Here is a 17,598-nt window from a genome sequence, read left to right as displayed (position 1 = left end):
ATCTCTGATCTGTTAACTGCCTCCTGAGCCTTGCTTTTTCAGATGTTACATAGTTGGAATCATACAGTATGTAGCCTTTTCAGATTGACTTCTCTCCTTAGTAACAGGCACTTAAGTTTCCTCCATGTATTCCGTCACCAAAAGGACCTATTTGGGGAAATGAAAGAATTGCAGTCTAGTACGCGAAGCCGTGGGGAGACCTTGTAGGCACCCCGCAAGCAGCAGCAGGAAGCCCCTTTCCAGGGAGGGAAGAGTGAGTGAAGGAGGGCTGTGCAGCCACCGAGCAGAGCGCCTCTGCTGTCACGACTCTTCCTATGGGGCTTTCACCACCAGCAAGGGTGTGAGAGCGCCTCCCACGGCTCCTGATTCCTGTCCAGGGCACAGTCCCTGTCATGCATTGTGACAATCTGTGTTTCTGTTCGTGTTTTGTTTTTTTTTTTTAATATATTTTATTGATTTTTCCACAGAGAGGAGGGGAGAGGGATAGAGAGTTAGAAACATCGATGAGAGAGAAACATCAATCAGCTGCCTCCTGCACGCCCCCCACTGGGGATGTGCCCGCAACCAAGGTACATGCCCTTGACCGGAATTGAACCTGGGACCCTTCAGTCCGCAGGCCGACGCTCTATCCCCTGAGCCAAACAGGTCAGGGCTCTGTTCGTGTTTTTTTAATTTTAATTTTACTGATTTCAGAGAGGAAGGGAGTAAGATAGAGAAACATCCACAATGAGAGAGAATCATCGATCGGCTGTCTCCTGCATCACCCCCCACTGGGGATTGAGCCCACAACCCAGGCATGTGCCCTGACCGGGAACTGAACCATGACCTCCTGGTTCATAAGTCAACACTCAACCTCTGAGCCACACCAGCCAGGCTGTGTTTCTGTTCTTTCAGTACTGTGTTGGCTATCCTCGGTTAGATTTTATGGCCCTCCCGCCATAAAAACTTTACAATCAGTCTGTCAGTACCCACAAAATAACATGCCGTGATTCTGATTTGCTTGTGTTGAATCTGCAGATCAAGTTGGGACGAACTGACATCCAGACAATATTAATTCTTCCTGCATGGAATATCTCTCTCCATTGACCAACTTCTTTGGTTTCGTTCATCAGAGTTTTGTAGTTTCCTCACAGAGGTCTTGTATGTGTTTGTTAGATTACATACACATTAGTGTTTCACGTCCTGGGTGCTGTTATAAGAATGGGATAGGGTTTTTAAGTTCAGATCCAATCTGTTGGTTGAAAGCACCTGGGAAAGCAGTTGGCTTCTGCACATGAGCCTTGCACCCTGCCACCTTTCTGTAATTATTTATTCGGGTCTTTGTTGGTTTGTTTTAATATATTTCATTGATTTCAGAGAGGAGGGGGGAGGGAGAGAGATAGAAACACCAATGATGAGAGAGAACCATTGATTGGCTGCCTCCTGCACACCCCCTACTGGGGATCGAGCCCACAACCTGTGCATGTGCCCTTGTCTGGAATCAAACCCGGCCCCTTCAGTCCGCAGGCCAACTCTCTATCCACTGAGCCAAACCAGCCAGGGCTGGGTTGTTTTTTGATGGTTCTTTTGAACTTTCTGCATAAATATAGTCAAGTCCTGTGAGCAGGGAAAGTGTGTTCCTTCCTCCCAGCCGCACCCCTTTGTCCTTTTGTGGTCTTGCTGCATTAGCCAGGATCCTTTGCCCATTTTTTACTTGGGTTTTGTAGTTTTTATGGCAATTTTATTTTGTTTATTTTTTTATTGATTTTAGAGAGGGGAAGGGAGAGGGAGAGAGAGATTGAAACATCAATGATGAGAGAGAATCATTGATTGGCTGCCTCCTGCACACCCCCTACTGGGGATCGAGCCTGCAACCTGGACGTGTGACCTTGACCGGAATCGAACCCGGGGCTCTTCTTCAGTCCGCAGGCCGACGCTCTATCCATTGAGCCAAACCGGTTAGGGCTTTATGGCAATTTTAACACTCAAAGCTAGAGAGAAGGGTAGGATAATATAATTGTGCAGATTTAAATATAATTAGTTGAAATAATTTTTAATTTTCCGATTCTTGGGTTTCACTCATTCTTAGACCTTTTTTTTTTTCTTTGTTTTTTAACATGAGGATATATTTTTTCCATTGCTTTTAGAAGGGAGGGAGGAAGGGGGGCGTGGAGAGAGAGAGAAACATTGATGTAGAGAGAGGCACATCTATTGGTTGCTTCCTACATGCATTCCAACCAGGGGTGGGGAGTGAACCCGAAACCCAAGTACGGCCTTGATCAGAATTGAACACTTCGACCACTGAGTCACACAGGCCAGGGCTCTGCTTGGACTTTTATGGTTTTATTTTTTAATATAAATCTTTGTTCTGTATAGGTGAAATTTCTCATCATCACAAGCTGTTGTTTACATGAAGGTGTTTTCCTGCTTCTAAAGTTTTCGTACCCACTGGCAGGCAAGATGGGAGGGGTTCTAGGGCCCCTCTGACCAGAGTGGCCTGGCTTGTTTTGCAGGTGTCTGACTCTGTGAGTGGGCAGACTGTAGTCGACCCCAAAGGCTATCTGACAGATTTAAATTCCATGATCCCGACCCATGGAGGGGACATCAAGTGAGTGCTCTGAGGAAGCGGGGGAGGGTCAGGGGGGGACCCAGGTTGCCAAGAATGTTTGGATTTTCTTTGAAAAATATGCAGCCAAATAGGATGTGGGTGTTCTCAGAAGTATGTGGTGGCGTTGTTTGGTTTTCCATTAAATCCATCTGTCTCCCTTCATTGGACACATGTGCTCGGTGCCTGTCTGCATGGCTGCTGAGCAGGCTGCGGGTACTGGCCAGGGTGAGCTGGGTCTCACCCAGCTTCCACGCTCACAGGAGTGCCTGTCTATGCTGGTGCCCTCCCTGGGCTTGGGACACCTCAGCGCATGGTGGCCTGACCTGTGCCTCCTCACCCTTGTAGTGACATCAAAAAGGCACGACTGCTCCTCAAGTCTGTTCGGGAGACAAACCCGCACCACCCACCAGCCTGGATTGCATCTGCCCGCCTGGAAGAAGTCACCGGGAAGCTGCAAGTCGCTCGAAACCTTATCATGAAGGGGACGGAGATGTGCCCCAAGGTGAGACGTGTGTGGGGCCAGGAGGGGACCCTCAGTACCATGGACAGTTTAATGGCAGGATAACCTTAGCTGGAAAGAGTGAGGTTGGTCACCTGAAAATGCTAAAGATAAATGCGAATCTTAGGAGAATATGCCACCATTTTGGAGGTGGAGTGGTTAAATAAGCTTTAAAAAGTCAAGTGAGACCCTCTAAATCAGCAGTTTCCAACCGGTGGTCCGCGGGGCACTGGTGGTCCGTGAGGTCCGAAAGGTTGGTGAGTGCTGCTCTAAGTGACTGTCCCTATTGGGCAGCCTGGGGTGCCTTTGACCTGAGAGGGCCTGTGCATGCTCACCTGGGCTCGATCCTCTGCTGTGCTCTCAACGGGTGTGGCCCTTTCCCCACGGCAACAGGTGTGCCACAGACAGCCACGGTCGCAAGCCTTGCGGTATGAGAGGTCTGTGGTACAGCTGCCTTTGAGGCCGAGCGATGGCCTTTTGTTTGTTTATAAAACCAGGGGGACTGGGCCGGCGTGACTCAGTGGTTGAGTGTAGACTCCCGCACCAAGAGGTCGCTGGTTCAGTTTCCGATCGGCACACGTGTGGGTGGGCTTGATCCCCAGTGCGGGTGCAGGAGACATGTTGATGTTTTTCTCTCGTTAATGTCTATTTCTCTCTCCTGCTCCCTTCTCTCTCTCTAGAAGTCAATAATAACATTTGTTTAAAAGCCCAGGTGGATGGGGGATGGGTGTGGTCTGAGGAGCCAGCCGCCGAGTCCTGAGGCTGTGTGCGTGTTCCAGGGGCTGCCGCTCCGTTGGGGCTTCCAGCTGGCACGTGCTTTCTGTTTGCCCACAGAGTGAAGATGTCTGGTTGGAAGCAGCCAGGTTGCAACCTGGGGACACTGCCAAGGCCGTGGTGGCCCAAGCTGTCCGTCACCTCCCACAGTCTGTTAGGATTTACATCAGAGCAGCAGAGCTGGAAACAGACATTCGTGCCAAAAAGCGGGTTCTTCGTAAAGGTGAGCCTCCCTGGGTGCCGCCAGGAGTGGTGTCCTGCTGTCTTCCGTGTGGAGGGGGCACACCCGGTGCCTGTGCCCTGGGAGAGCAGCTTTCCCTCCATGGATTTGCTCAGGTGTTGCTGCGAGTGGGTAATGAATGGGTGACATCTTCCAGGCCTTTTTCTGGCCGGGCTACCTCTGCCCTTTTCCTCTGCGGGGAGTTTCCACCTGGCTGAGATGCTCTGGCGTAAGTCCCCACTCCTGTGTTTTTGCGGTGCGACTTGAAGTGACCTGGCAGTTGCTGTGGCTCAGGCATGGACAGTGCTGGTTCAGAACCTGCTTCTGTGGGTGGCTCCGTGGGTGATGTGTGTGAGGGCGAGCTGCGCCAGCATCATGCAGGCCGCGTGGGCAGCAGTCACCTCCCAAGGGTCGGGAGCTGATGTCTGGCAGGGAGAAGCACCAGAGCTCTGTGTTAGATGAACTCCTTCCTGTCTTGTGAGACTCCTGCAAGTCAGCGGTGGCCGCACCTCACTCTGCCTGGTGCTGTAGACTAGGTAGCGGGGGCTGTCAGGCGTGTCCCCTTGAATAGTTTGCTTGCCAGGGAAACTGACTCCATCCAGGAATCACTGCCAAGATGCAGCTTTTGAGGGTGCTGTGTTTTTCATCCTGAGGGACTGATAACAGTATCTCCCTTCACCACCACATGGGCATGCTTTTGATGTTTGTTCCAGAGCAGATGCTAGTCAGAAATCGGACTGAGTCTGAATTTGTAGCGCAGGTACAGAAGATGCATTTGTGTGTGTGTGGGGGGGGGGGGCAATTTTCAGTGGGCGGTTTCCAGCTCTTGTGTTTAAGATGTGTTTGAGTGACGTGTTAGAGGTGTGTGATGTCAGGCCTGCCAGTGTCATCACGTAGTTTCCGACTCTACCATCTGTCTGATAGAGGCCAGGTGGCATCCACCTGTGTGTGGCTCTGCCTGCAGGTGTGTATCCTGTGCTCAGTGTTTTTCTCTCACCTCTGCTTTCTTTTTTTAAATGTATTTTTACTGATTTTAGAGAAGACGGGAGAGAGAGATGGAAACATCAGTGATGAGAGAGAATCATTGGTTGGCTGTCTCCTGCACACCCCCTACTGGGGAGCGAGCCTGCAACCTGGGCATGTGCCTTTGACCGGAATTGAACCCGGGACCCTTCAGTCCACAGACTGATGCTCAGTCCACTGTGCCAAACCAGCCAGGGCTCACCTCTGATTTCTTGATTGCAGCATTGCTATCCATTAAATTCTCAGAGCCAGACTTTTCAAAACGGAGCCAGGAGCAGAAAGTTAGTACCTTCTTTGGTAGAAATCAGCTTCTACCTTTTTTCAGCCAGAAAACGAGCTCTCTAATGACAAACACATTGAACCTGGGCAGTTAGTCTTATTTATTTAGGAAAGCTCTGCTGGCCCGTCCCTGCCACCGCGTGACGAATGGCTCCCCCCAGATAACCTGGGTTTGTTTCCCGTTGGCTTGATATGTGGAGAGGGGATGGGCATGGAGGAGGCTCTGCCCGGGGAGGAGAGGATGGGATACACCGGCCTTCCGGGACCTGGAGGGGCACAAGCCGTCAGGCTCCTCTTTTGGTCAGGGGAGCAGCTGTGCTCCGGTGGAAGGAACGTGAAAACCCCAGCTGGCCTGCCCCGCTCCCTGGTCCTGGTCCTGGTCCTGGTCCCTGCCCCTCCGTAGAGGGTTTCCCGAAGCAGCTCCTATTCCCAGGTGCCTGGGAAAGCCACTGCTGCCTCCCTGTGCACTTGGCAGTCACCACTGGAAAGATCTGATTTTTGAAAACGAAGATGACGCCATTGATGACTTAGGGCACTGCGCAGCCCTTGGTCTCTGGCCTGTGACTCTGCTGTGGTCACGGTCGGGTGCAGCTGACGTCCTAGTGCTCTGCTGGGAGAGCGTCAGCCCTCTGCTAGTTTGAGCCTCGAGGCTGAGTGACCTTGGGCGTGGTGCTTGACTTCTGTGAGGGCACCTGTGGGTCGGGAGCCTTGTGCCTGGGGGTGGGCCATGGGCTGCTTCCTGGTGGGAAGCACCGTGCTGCTCTGCGAATCAGGGCACCCACATACAGCGGTTCTTTCCCTGAGAGCATGGACTCTGGCCCGTAAGGCGTGGCAGCCCGCAGGAGCCCTCATCGTCCGGTCACTGAGCTCAGGGACAGCACCTGTGTCACCCACCGAAGGGCTATAGGCTGCCGTCACATCAGCCTCTGTGAGGTCCCGGCTTGTCCAGCTTCTCACAGGCATTTCTTGTTCAGACTGCTCTTTTCCTGCCTGGCCGGGCCCTCATACGCTGCCAGCCACAGCGTCTCGAGGTTGCCTTGACACATCCTGGCAGAGCCTGTGTAAACCAGTCCCTGGGTCTCAAGGGACTCGGCCAGCCGGGCGCACACCAGCCTGCGCGTGCACATCCCAGGGTCGTTTGTTTTCCTTTCTCGTGATTTCCGAACTCTTGCTCGCTCGCTCACTCCCTCCCTCCCTCCCTCACACCTGCCTGCTGGCCCTTCCTGTGTGGTGACTGCCTTCTGGTGCCTGTGTTGCTTTGTTTTCTAACATTAATTTTCAGGTGTGAATGGGGTGGAGGGGAGGCACCCCCCTCAGCTGTCTGCTGGCCCCAGGCCTTGGAGGACCCCTAGAAAGGGCAGGCCTGCTGTCCCAGCTGTCCCCAGGGCAAGGCCTCCTGACCCTGCTGGCAGCAGCATCCTCTGGGACCTGGGCGTCCTGCGTTCACTTCCCCTTTTCTGTGACCTTTCCCAGCCCTGGAGCATGTACCCAATTCTGTTCGCTTATGGAAGGCAGCGGTTGAGCTGGAAGAGCCTGAAGATGCTAGAATCATGCTCAGCCGAGCCGTGGAGTGCTGCCCCACCAGTGTGGAGGTGAGTCCTCCCGTCGTCACCACTGCCCCTGAGGCCTGGGCCCAGGACCAGTGTCTAAAAGTGGCATTAGCTGGGCATTGAGCTCACCCAGGTGCAGTAAGAAGCCAGAGGAAGCCGCCTGACAGCTGCAGGCAGAGCGGGCAGCCTGGCGGTGGTCAGCCTGACCGCTCTGTGGGCTCTGTGTGGAGCCCTCCTTCAGGCCTGGGGCCGCGCAGAATTTGCAGATGGGACCTGAGGGGAGAGAGTGATAGAAATTATTGACATATCTTTCTGCCAACCCAGCATGAGGTCGGCTTCTTGCCTCTGAGCTAGTTGGATTTCTCTCGTTTTAAACATTCAGGTTCACAGCAGTCTGTGCAGTGGTTTTTAGTCTTGGTTTTATGATAGCCAGTATGTATTTAATTATCCTGAGGGGTCTTGTGAAATTCTCCAAATGAAATCAATCTTAATTCATTATATAAAAATAAACAGAGCCCGTACACATGCTTGGTGTTGAAATGCTGCCGAGTCACCAGCTGGGGTGTGAGAGCCCAGGAGGCTGAACACCCATGTGACCATTTAGCTTGTGAAGCAGCCTCCTGTCCTGCTCACCCCGCTCCACACACACGATACACGTTTCCCCAGTGTGTGGACGGGTGACCACCTGTCACCTCCTATGAACGAGACAGTCACTCAGTACATCAGCAGCATAACCGAGCAGCTTTCAGCTGTGAAAATGCTGCTGTCATGTTCATGGCCCTGCTCAGGGGTCCTTGAGAGCTCAGGCCTGGGAAGCACCCTGGGGCCCTGAGGCCGGCTCGCCACCTGCCCCTCGGGTCTCATGTCTGGCTTTCCACACAGCTGTGGCTCGCTCTGGCAAGGTTGGAGACCTATGAAAATTCCCACAAGGTCTTGAACAAGGCCCGTGAGAACATCCCCACAGACCGGCACATCTGGGTCACGGCTGCCAAGCTGGAGGAAGCCAACGGGAACACACAGATGGTGGAGAAGATCATTGACCGGGCCATCACCTCCCTGCGGGCCAACGGTGTGGAGATCAACCGTGAGCAGTGGATCCAGGTGGGACTGCAGCTGCGCTCAGGGTCAGTGGCAGCTCCAAAAATGGATGTCCTCCCGCATGTGGCCTCTCTCCTAGGACAGGGCTGTTGATGGTGCCTAGAGTCCCATGCTTGGCACATGGGGCTTTACTTGATTGCACTGCAGCTTTTTGTAGTGGCAAACCCCAAGTACACATTGAGGTTGGATGCTCTGAAGTCCTTTTAGCATGTGGACATGTGTCACTCATGTCACTTTGTGACTAGAAATAACACATCTAGAAGGGGTGACAGCCTGGCCAGTGTTGCTCAGTGGTTGAGCGTCAACCCATGAACCAGGGCACATGCCTGTGTTGGGGCTCGATCCCCAGTAGGGGGGTTGCAAGAGGCAGCCAATCAGTGATTCTCATTGCTGATGTTTCTATCTCTCTCTCCCTCTCCCTTCCTCTCTGAAATCAATAAAAACATTTTAAAAAAATAAAAGGGGTGACAGATGGCCCTGACTGATATTTTTCAGTGGTTTGTGTGTTGGGCCCCATGCAATGAAGGGTCTCAGGTTTGATTCCCAGTCAAGGGCACACACCTGGGTTGCAAGTTCAGTGTGGGAGGCAACCAGTTGATGTCTCGTCTCGTCTCTTCTCTTCTCTTCTCTTCTCTTCTCTTCTCTTCTCTTTTCTTTTCTTTTTTTCTCTCTCCCCCCCATTTACTCTCTCTAAAAATCAATGGAAAAAATATCCTTGGGTGAGGATTAACAAAAGAAATAAAATAAAAGGGGTTAGCTGTGTGTTGGCTGTGTCGAGGTTGCTGTTCTGGTATGTATGAAATGGCACTTAGGAGAGCTTAGTGAGCATTTTAAAAATAAGTGGCTTTGACCCTGGCTGGTGTGGCTCGGTTGGTTGGTTGGTTGGTTGGTTGGGCGTCGTCCTATGCACCAAAGGGTTGCCAGTTCCATTCCCAATCAGGGCATATCCCCCGTAGGGGGCGTGCAGGAGGCAGCCAACTGATGCTTCTCTCTCTCTCTCTCTCTCTCCTTCTCGCTCTCTCTAAAAATCAATTTAAAAAATACATTTTTATTGATTTCAAAGAGGAAGGGAGAAGGATAGAGAGATAGAAACATCAATGATGAAAACCATTGATTGGCTGCCTCCTGCACGCCCCTTACTGGGGGATTGAGCCCGCAACCCAGGAATGTGCCCTTGGTTGGAATTAAACCTGGGACCCTTCAATTTGCAGGCCGATGCTCTATCCACTGAGCCAAACCAGTTAGGGCTCTAAAAATCAATTAAAAAAAAAAAGTGGCTTTGAATTTCTTTTCATAGATTTGAAAGTCATTTGCCTTTTCTTCCTTAGAGAACTGTGTGTTGTATGTCTCTTGCGTTGTTGGTCCTTTTCCATTTGATGTGCAAGAGACACCAGGGATAGGTCTGTGTCTCCTGCTGTTTCCTCTCTCCCGGCTGAAAGCCCAGTGCTGCCCTGCGGCCAGCGGCCCCTGCCCATGAGTGCTCCTGTGCTGTCCCTCCCCCAGGCTTCTACCTCGCCGACTCTGCGTGAGGCTCATCTGTGTCCTGACAGGTCTCTCTGTTCCAGACTAACAGACACAAGTGTGTGTGAACTTGTCTTTCCTCCAGGCTCTTTGGAAGTTTCTTTAGCGTAGGAGCCTCTTCTTGCCACTGAGTTGCCTCCTGTAGCACTTTGTGCACAGTAGGTGCTTATTTAATGTTAGTCGAGTGGTGGGTGCAGCTTCATCTGGTCCTTAGGCATTTGTCGAGCATTGATCTGCTGGGTGCAGGGATGGGTACACCAGTGAGCAAGACAGACAGTTAGAACCTGTGGAGCCCACACACCTGCAGTCTGCAGTACCAGGGCGCTCGGTTCTGGCCATCCGACAGCAGAGTACCCCCGTTGAGCCTCTGCACTCTGCTGTGGATTCAGTTTTGTGTCCTTCCCTCTCAGGATGCTGAGGAGTGTGACAAGGCAGGCAGTGTGGCCACCTGCCAGGCGGTCATGCGAGCTGTGATTGGCATTGGGATTGAGGAGGACCGGAAGCACACCTGGATGGAAGATGCCGACAGTGTGAGTCTGGTCCTTGGGCCTGGAGTCTGTTTGCTTGTGTTTGAAAATCTCTTTGATCTGCTGGTGTGTAGCCATCATTGCCGTCAGAAGGGACAGCCCTCTCTAACCCAGGTCCGCGTGAAGAGCTGCTTTTTTAGCACTCACTCACCTACAGAGGACCCGACCCCAGGCTCACACGCTTCCTTAGCTGTTTACCTCTGGGTATCTGGCTGGTCCGCACCCCCTGGTTTCTGTTATAAATTGCACTCAGAAAACATTTTGCACACAAAGCTTTGCCTACTTTGAGATTACTTCCTTGGAACAGTTGTCCAGAGAAGACAGGGTCACAGTCAATAAACACAGTTGAAGTATTTTATTCCTTGCATGTAGCCCTTTTTTAGCTTTTTTATTTTGAAATAATTTTAGCCTTACCTAAAAGTAGCAAAACTGTATGAAGAATTCTTATATGCCTTTCACCCAGATTTCACCAGACTTACCTTACCCATTTTACCACATTTGCTTTTTCATTCTCCACGTGCACACACATGCCCCTCATTTTTTTCTGAATCCTTTGAGAGTAAGTTGTAGATGGCATGGCCCTTTACATCTGAAGACCTCGGTGTGTGTTTCTCTGAAGGAGGACAGTCATGAGCTTGCTGACACTCGTACGCAAGCTCAGCACAGCTCTCAGTCGGGAGGTGGGTGTTGGTGCGGGACCGGTAGTGAGCTGCAGACTTTATTCAGATGTCAGTGGTTGGCTCAGCTGCGTTCTGTTGCATAGCTGCCAGGGTCACTTCCTCGGGTCTCCATGGCCTGAGGAGGGCTCTGGTCTGTCTCTGGTTTCCATGAGTCTGGTGTTTTTGAGGCGTACGGGCCAGTGGTTCTGTGGGGCCCCTGGATTCAGCCTGCACTGTGTCTCATGGGCAGGTTGAGGTTCTGCATCTTTGTGGGGACTGTGTCTTCCCGGCGGGTTGTGTTGGGGGGCGTCTGCGCCCATTCAACTCTGACTAGCTCAGGTGGCGCTTGCCAGGCTCGCCAATGGAAGGTTACTGGTTTTCCCCTTTTAATTAATCAGTATTTTGTGGGGAGACACTTTGAGACTCCCCACACCTTGTTTCTCGCCAAACTTTGACCTGTGGGTCCATTAACTTTGGCCTGTGTCAGTTACTGCCATGGTATTTGCCAAATGGAGGTTTTTTAAATGTTGTTTCTTCTGATTTATTAGAGTTTATTAGTAGAAATTCCACAGTAAAGAACAGCCTCCCTCTCTCCCTCATTCGTGTGGCGTTCACTCCTTTACATCAGGAGGGACTGAGGATCTCATGCCATTCTCTGGGAGTCTGTCCACCATGGCCATCGCCCCAAGTCCTGTGTGCACTGTGGGCCCCTCCCTCCCCTGAAGGCAGGTGTTGGTAGTGCCCTGGCTACCAAGCTGGCCTGCAGACGGCCTGTGCACACTGACCACACTCTTGGGTTGTGAGACACAGGCCAACTGCGACATCTTGTTACAAACTTTTTAACATGTAATACGACATACAAAAGTATGAAGAATCCTCATATAATAAAAGCCTAATATGCTAAGGGTCCGACCGTTCGTTCAACCAGTCGCTATGATGCGCATTGACCACCAGGGTGCAGACACTTCAACCGGTAGGTTAGCTTGCTGCTGGGGTCTAGCCGATTGGGACTGGGTGAGACTGGGTGAGACGGGCTGGACACACCCTGGAGCCCTCCCGCGTCCCTCCCCAGCCCCTATTATGCACTGGTGCACCAGGCCTCTAGTAATTTAATAAACAACCACACAGCCTCTGTGTTGGGAGAAAATCTCTAAACACCCAGAAGACCCCAGACCCTGGTTGCCAAGCCTCTGTTTACTCCGAATGCAGTTAGACACTGTGCCTGTTTGCTTTCCTTACTGTTGGCCCCGTGGAGGTGTGGTGGGCATCGCCCTGCAGACAGCAGCAGCAGCTGGGGGGGTGGGGGGGGCACCCACAGCCTGAGCTGGTGCCAGTGTCCTGGTTTCCATCCCCTTCGCAAGCACTGGAGTGCGCACAGCTGTCCTTCAGAGAGCGTGTGCTCCTGCAGCGGAGCGGAGCGGAGGCGTTTGTGCTCGGAGTGTGGAGTGTTTTCCTGGGGCTCTCACACCGACAGGCCTGGCCCAGCTATCATGTGAGCCTATGGGACTTGGGGCGATGGCCGGGGTGGACGGAGGTCTGAAAGCCTTTGCGACTGGCTTCCAGGACCTTGGTCAGAAGTGATGGTGAGGGTGCAGGCCAGTGTGCCTGGATCTGATCCTCATTTCACCAGGTGCTTGCTCCTGGTCAGGACAGGCCCACGGCAGGGCCTTCCTGGTGTCTGTGGTGTTGGCTCAGTGGAGGCCATAGAACTGAGAAGGGACCCAGTCTGAAGTTGTTGAAGTGGGAAGTAGCCTTTGGTGGCTCAGGTGCCCTCCTTGTACGAAGACGGCACAGGTGTGAGGCCGCTTGTCCAATTTCAGTTCACATCCCAGTTGCAAAACTTTGTTCCTGACACACTTCCTAGTGGCTTTTCATCTCAAGACACAGCCTGTTTTGACATGAGAGGACTTTGAGTATCTGCGGTGTGTGTGTGACTTACAGTTAAGAATACATACCACACTTTTTTTCAAAAGGACCTCACATGCATGGATGTGTTCACCCCATGCCCGCCTGCTCCCCTGCAGCCGTGGTGGGTGCTCCTCGCACCAGCTCCCATGTCTGTCTGGGCTGGCAGGCCGCCTCGTCACAGCCCCACATGCTCCCACTTTTGTGCTCACACCCCGTCCTCCTGGGGTTTCCCTCCTGTGTGGTATGGTTTCTAACAGAGGGCGCCATTGGGGAGGGCGCCACACCTCCTGCTCCGAGGCCAGTGCTGGGCCGCCCATTCTTACACCTGTCTCTGCTCTAGTGTGTGGCCCACAATGCCCTGGAGTGCGCACGAGCCATCTATGCCTATGCGCTGCAGGTGTTCCCCAGCAAGAAGAGTGTGTGGCTGCGAGCCGCCTACTTTGAGAAGAACCATGGCACCAGGTATGTGGGGGACTGTCTGCCCTGCATGCAGCTCACCACCAGCTCTAGGCTATGCAGTGCTCCCCACAGATGGGCGAGTGCCTGGCCTGGAACGTTGCAGCTGGAGCTGTCCCTGTGGCTCCTCTGGCGATAGGATTATCACTGTTGTGTCATTGTGACACTGAGGCGCAGAGGGGGCCTCTCTGCCAAAGCAAAGCACCTGCGGCCGAGCCTGGGGGTTCCTGGGTGCTGGAGCTCGCGGAGCCCGGAGTCCACGTCTTGCCAGCTCTGGCTCCATCAGTGTGGGTGGTGCAGCATCTGGGCCAGGCAGGCATGGTTTTCATTTAAAATTGTGCTGGCTTTGGGTTGGAGTTGGTTTTTGTGCTCTGAGGAGGTCCTTGACAATTTTCTCTAATTGTGCTCTGTAATTGAAAAAACCTTCGGACCTGCCTCCGGGCCACAGTCACTGATTAGATTAGGTGTTGCAATTCTGGTGTTGAGTGGGCTGCCGGGGCATCGGCTCACGTCACTGTGCACCCTCTGCCCAGGCCGTCTGCTGCTGTCCCAGTGCTGGTGGGGATGGCCTTGCTGATTCGCCAGGGCTGTCGCTGGGAGCATTGAGGCCTCTTTCCTGTCTTTGGTGCTCCTGTCCCCTCCTCATTCCTGCCAGCTGGTTTGTGTTGTGGAGTTCACTCCTTTGGGGACATTTTGAGCTCACCCTGTACAAGTTTGCTTCGGATGTCTTCTGCCTAGCAGAGCCTGCCCTCCCAACTGTGGCCCTGGGCTCAGAGCAGCCCCTCCTCCCATCTGGCACCTGTGCCATCTGCCGACTTAGGAGGGTGAGGGAGGCAAGTGTTTGGTGCCTGGGGTCTCGGTTCCAGGGTTGTGTGCTGTTTGGCTTCCTGTAGGGGGTCTCACTGCTGAGGTCTGAAGAGGTCACCTGTGCCAGGTGGCATGAAAGAGGGGCGGTGGGCTTCACACCTGGTACCCAGGCTGGCGGTCTTCTTGCTCAACAGTGACCTAAAATAACTTTCTTCCAATAAGACAGTGTCTCTGGATGCCAGAGAGCGGATGGAGGCCATAATCTTTATCAGCGGATCTGTGGCTAGAGATGAAAGGCTCTCCTGTCACCCAGACCGTGACGTTATCGCTCCCTCCAGGACACACGGCTGTAAAAGGGTCTCCTGAGGCGTCCCTCTATCAGGCTCTGCTATTAAACAATGCGCCACTTTGTAGCACCCTCTGCAGGAGTTGATTTTAGAACCTTTATGGAGAGAAAAGATTTCCCCACACTCTCCCCATTGTAAACCTGGTCAATCATTGATGGTGTCGGACTTTGGAGCAGTAACTGTCTTTTCAGTGCCCGCGCCACGGCTGCAGTGCCCTGTGCGCTTGTGGTGACCGTGGCCCGTCTTGCAGGGAGTCCCTGGAAGCGCTTCTGCAGAGGGCCGTGGCCCATTGCCCCAAAGCGGAGGTGCTGTGGCTCATGGGTGCCAAGTCCAAGTGGCTGGCAGGCGACGTGCCTGCGGCAAGGAGCATCCTGGCTCTGGCCTTCCAGGTGGGTGAGGTCGGCTGTGTTGCGAGGGCACCAGTGTGCGCACCTCCTCAGGGCCTCCTCCCGCCCACCGACGGTGCTGACCCTGGGGGACATGCGTGGTCACAGTGCACAGGACTCAGACTGCTGTGCAGGCAGCTGGGGCCCCACGAGGACCTGAGAACAGGGAAGATGGCCCAGCTAGTAGACATCTGCCTCTTGGTCACCACCACTCAGTGTTACCACTGGCTTAAATGTTCTGGAACACAGAACACAGGGCGAGCAGGTGGCAACCTTCCTTTTATTGCCACGTACAGTATCCTGATACTTTGTGACAGTGTGGGCGTTTGTCAGTAGTTTGCAGCATCCTTCGTATAAACTGGGGTGCTGTGTAGAGGGGGATCTGTTGTGGCCCCAGCTAGCATGACAGAGGCTGTTGTTCTCGAGGGATTCCCTGAGAGGGGCTGGCATGGAGCTGGCTGTGCCCTCTGCTGTCTCATTCCCCATCTGCCCTGGCCCCACGGCCAGTCACTGCAGCGCCGCTTTCGAGTTGGCGTCAGCATGTGTGGCCAGTGGGCTCCCAGGAGGCTGCTTGTGTTCAGTGAGCCCAGCCCTGCTCACTTCTGTCCTGTGCCCACCTTGGCTCTGCTGGGCTCACCCTCCAGGCCAACCCCAACAGTGAGGAGATCTGGCTGGCGGCCGTAAGTTGGAATCGGAGAACAACGAGTATGAACGGGCCCGGCGGCTGCTGGCCAAGGCTCGGAGCAGCGCACCCACTGCCCGGGTGAGCAGATGGCTCAGGCCACGCGGGGCCTCCTGTTCTGCAGTGTCGGGAAGGGGGCGGTGGGGGAGGGCCTGAGGCCAGGACACTGAAGGCTCAGATTCACTTTGAAACGTGCTTGTGTGTGTAAAGCCCATGTGGTTCCACAGCTACAAGGCAGCTTACAAGGTACATAGCAGGACAAACAGCATTTAAGGCGACCTGTTGTATGACCTTAAGCATCTACCACAAAGGTGTCAGCCCAGCCCGGGCCCAGTGCTAGAGGCTGGGCCAGAGCTGGGTGGGATGGCTGACTGATACGTGCTTGCCCCCAGGTGTTCATGAAGTCTGTGAAGCTGGAATGGGTGCTGGGGAACATTGAGGCCGCCCAGGAGCTGTGCGAGGAGGCCCTGAAGCACTACGAGGACTTCCCCAAACTGTGGATGATGAAGGGGCAGATTGAGGAGCAGGAGGAGCAGACGGACAAGGCTCGAGAGGCCTACAGCCAGGGGGTGAGCTCTGCACGCTGCACACTTGGGCTCAGTGGTCAGCACCTGCTTAGCCCCTGCTGGGCCTCCATCCCCTCGCTCAGGGCAGTGCTTCTCCTGGGCACTCCCGATTGTGTCTGACAACCCGACTCGGGGTCCTTCAAAGCTGCATGCACTGCCTGCGGTGCAGGTTACGCCGTCTCTAATGTACAACTGCTGTGTGCACACGCTGTACACACGTGAGCACTGCACAGCCGTGCACATAAACACACATGCGCCCTGTACACACGTGCCCAGCACAGCCATGCACATAAAACCTTTAACCAAGACATGAAGTGGGTGGGTCTCCATGGACATGGGCAGCCCAACTCTCTGGCTTGAGGAGCTGGCCATAGCTGTCACAGCCCCTCCCAGATGCCAGCCACGCCCCCTCTCTTATTGTCTGTCTTTTTTGGCCACAGCTGAAGAAATGTCCCCACTCCACACCCCTGTGGCTTTTGCTTTCCCGGCTAGAGGAGAAGATCGGGCAGCTGACCCGAGCTCGGGCCATTTTGGAAAAGTCTCGCCTGAAGAACCCGAAGAACCCCGGGCTGTGGTGAGTCTCGTGCCAGCTCACGCTTGGGCGCCCTCGCTGGTGCTCACGGGCAGCCGCTGGGTAGTGTTTCCGGTTCAGGCTTTGCAGGAAGAGTGGCAGGTCCCGGCTGTGAGGAGGGTGCAGCCCAGGTGCTCAGATGTAGTTTAACTTGTCTCTCAGAGCAGGTGTCCAGGGAAGCCAGCAGCTAATGATGGGGGATCAAGGATGGAGGAAGTCACAGAGCTGCTCCATAGAAGACATGGCGTCTAGGCAAGACCTTGAGGGATGAATAGGAGTTTCTTGGGTGACGATGGCGTTTTGCCCACAGGAAACTGCATACAGAGGTGCAGCGCAGGGCTCAGAGCCAGGGCTGGAGCGTGCGGCAGGGGCTGAAGGAGACGCCCTTGTGTTGTGCACTCGCAGCCGCCGCAACACGCCACTATCCTCCCACCCATCTTCCTGGCACCAGAGGAAGACCAAGAGTGTCAGTGCCCTGAAGAAATGCGATGTCAGGGTCCCAGGCCCCGGGCAGGGCCATTGCAGTGGGCCCCACAGTGTGGCACCAGTGTCTCCCTGCTCCATGTGGCAGCATGGGCAGCTCCAGCTGCTGCGGCTCTGTGGTCGGGCTGTCTGTCCGCAGATGGGCGCTAGACCCCTCCCTCTTGGCCTGTGTCCTCAGGTTGGAGTCCGTGAGGCTGGAGTACCGTGCGGGGCTAAAGAACATCGCCAACACGCTCATGGCCAAGGCGCTGCAGGAGTGCCCCAGCTCCGGTGAGGCCTGCTGGGTCCCAGGCAGGGCTACAGGCACTTCCTGGGGTGTTGGGTCCCAAGATTCAGTGGGCTGTTCACAGTGTTTGGTTTGCATGAGTCAGTTTAGTCACAAGGTTTATTAACACAGTCATTGAGACATTGCAACTGAATTCGCTGTCGGGGGCACTCCACTTCCTGTTGTGAGGTGCGGCCACTTCTTCCTTCGCCTTTTACCATGTCACCCCAAGTCTGTGAGGGATGCACATGCAGCATAAACGGGTTTGGAGTGAAAGGGAATGAAACAACCTCTAAGCCACTGCTCAGAGACCACTACTTTGAGCTTTTTATAAAGTAATGAAGTACATTTAGTTTTTGTGTTTTTTCCATTGCTTTCCAGAGAGGGAGT

At 53.9% G+C, this 17,598-nt stretch overlaps 1 protein-coding gene and 1 long non-coding RNA gene across 2 annotated transcripts in view; both read left to right on the top strand.

Annotated features, from left to right (window-relative positions):
- PRPF6 (pre-mRNA processing factor 6) overlaps positions 1-17,598 on the top strand; it is a 44,632-nt gene that overhangs the window by 23,051 nt on the left and 3,983 nt on the right. Inside the window, 13 exon segments of the mRNA XM_005885522.2 lie at positions 2,493-2,587; positions 2,933-3,089; positions 3,921-4,083; positions 6,856-6,974; positions 7,815-8,033; positions 9,962-10,081; positions 12,986-13,107; positions 14,506-14,644; positions 15,286-15,319; positions 15,322-15,404; positions 15,716-15,892; positions 16,330-16,463; positions 17,122-17,213. Coding sequence (XP_005885584.1) covers positions 2,493-2,587; positions 2,933-3,089; positions 3,921-4,083; positions 6,856-6,974; positions 7,815-8,033; positions 9,962-10,081; positions 12,986-13,107; positions 14,506-14,644; positions 15,286-15,319; positions 15,322-15,404; positions 15,716-15,892; positions 16,330-16,463; positions 17,122-17,213 — 1,654 coding nt within the window.
- Positions 17,220-17,598, top strand: part of LOC106724647 — a 545-nt gene continuing 166 nt past the window's right edge. The window contains exon 1 of the long non-coding RNA XR_001360493.1: positions 17,220-17,596. This is a non-coding gene — a long non-coding RNA (uncharacterized LOC106724647). The remainder of the gene's footprint in view (positions 17,597-17,598) is intronic.

Source organism: Myotis brandtii, unplaced genomic scaffold (genome assembly GCF_000412655.1).
Source record: "Myotis brandtii unplaced genomic scaffold, ASM41265v1 scaffold915, whole genome shotgun sequence".
Taxonomy (NCBI): Eukaryota; Metazoa; Chordata; class Mammalia; order Chiroptera; family Vespertilionidae; genus Myotis; species Myotis brandtii.
Note: the sequence above shows the minus strand (reverse complement) of the source record. Positions and strands in the feature narration are given on the sequence as shown.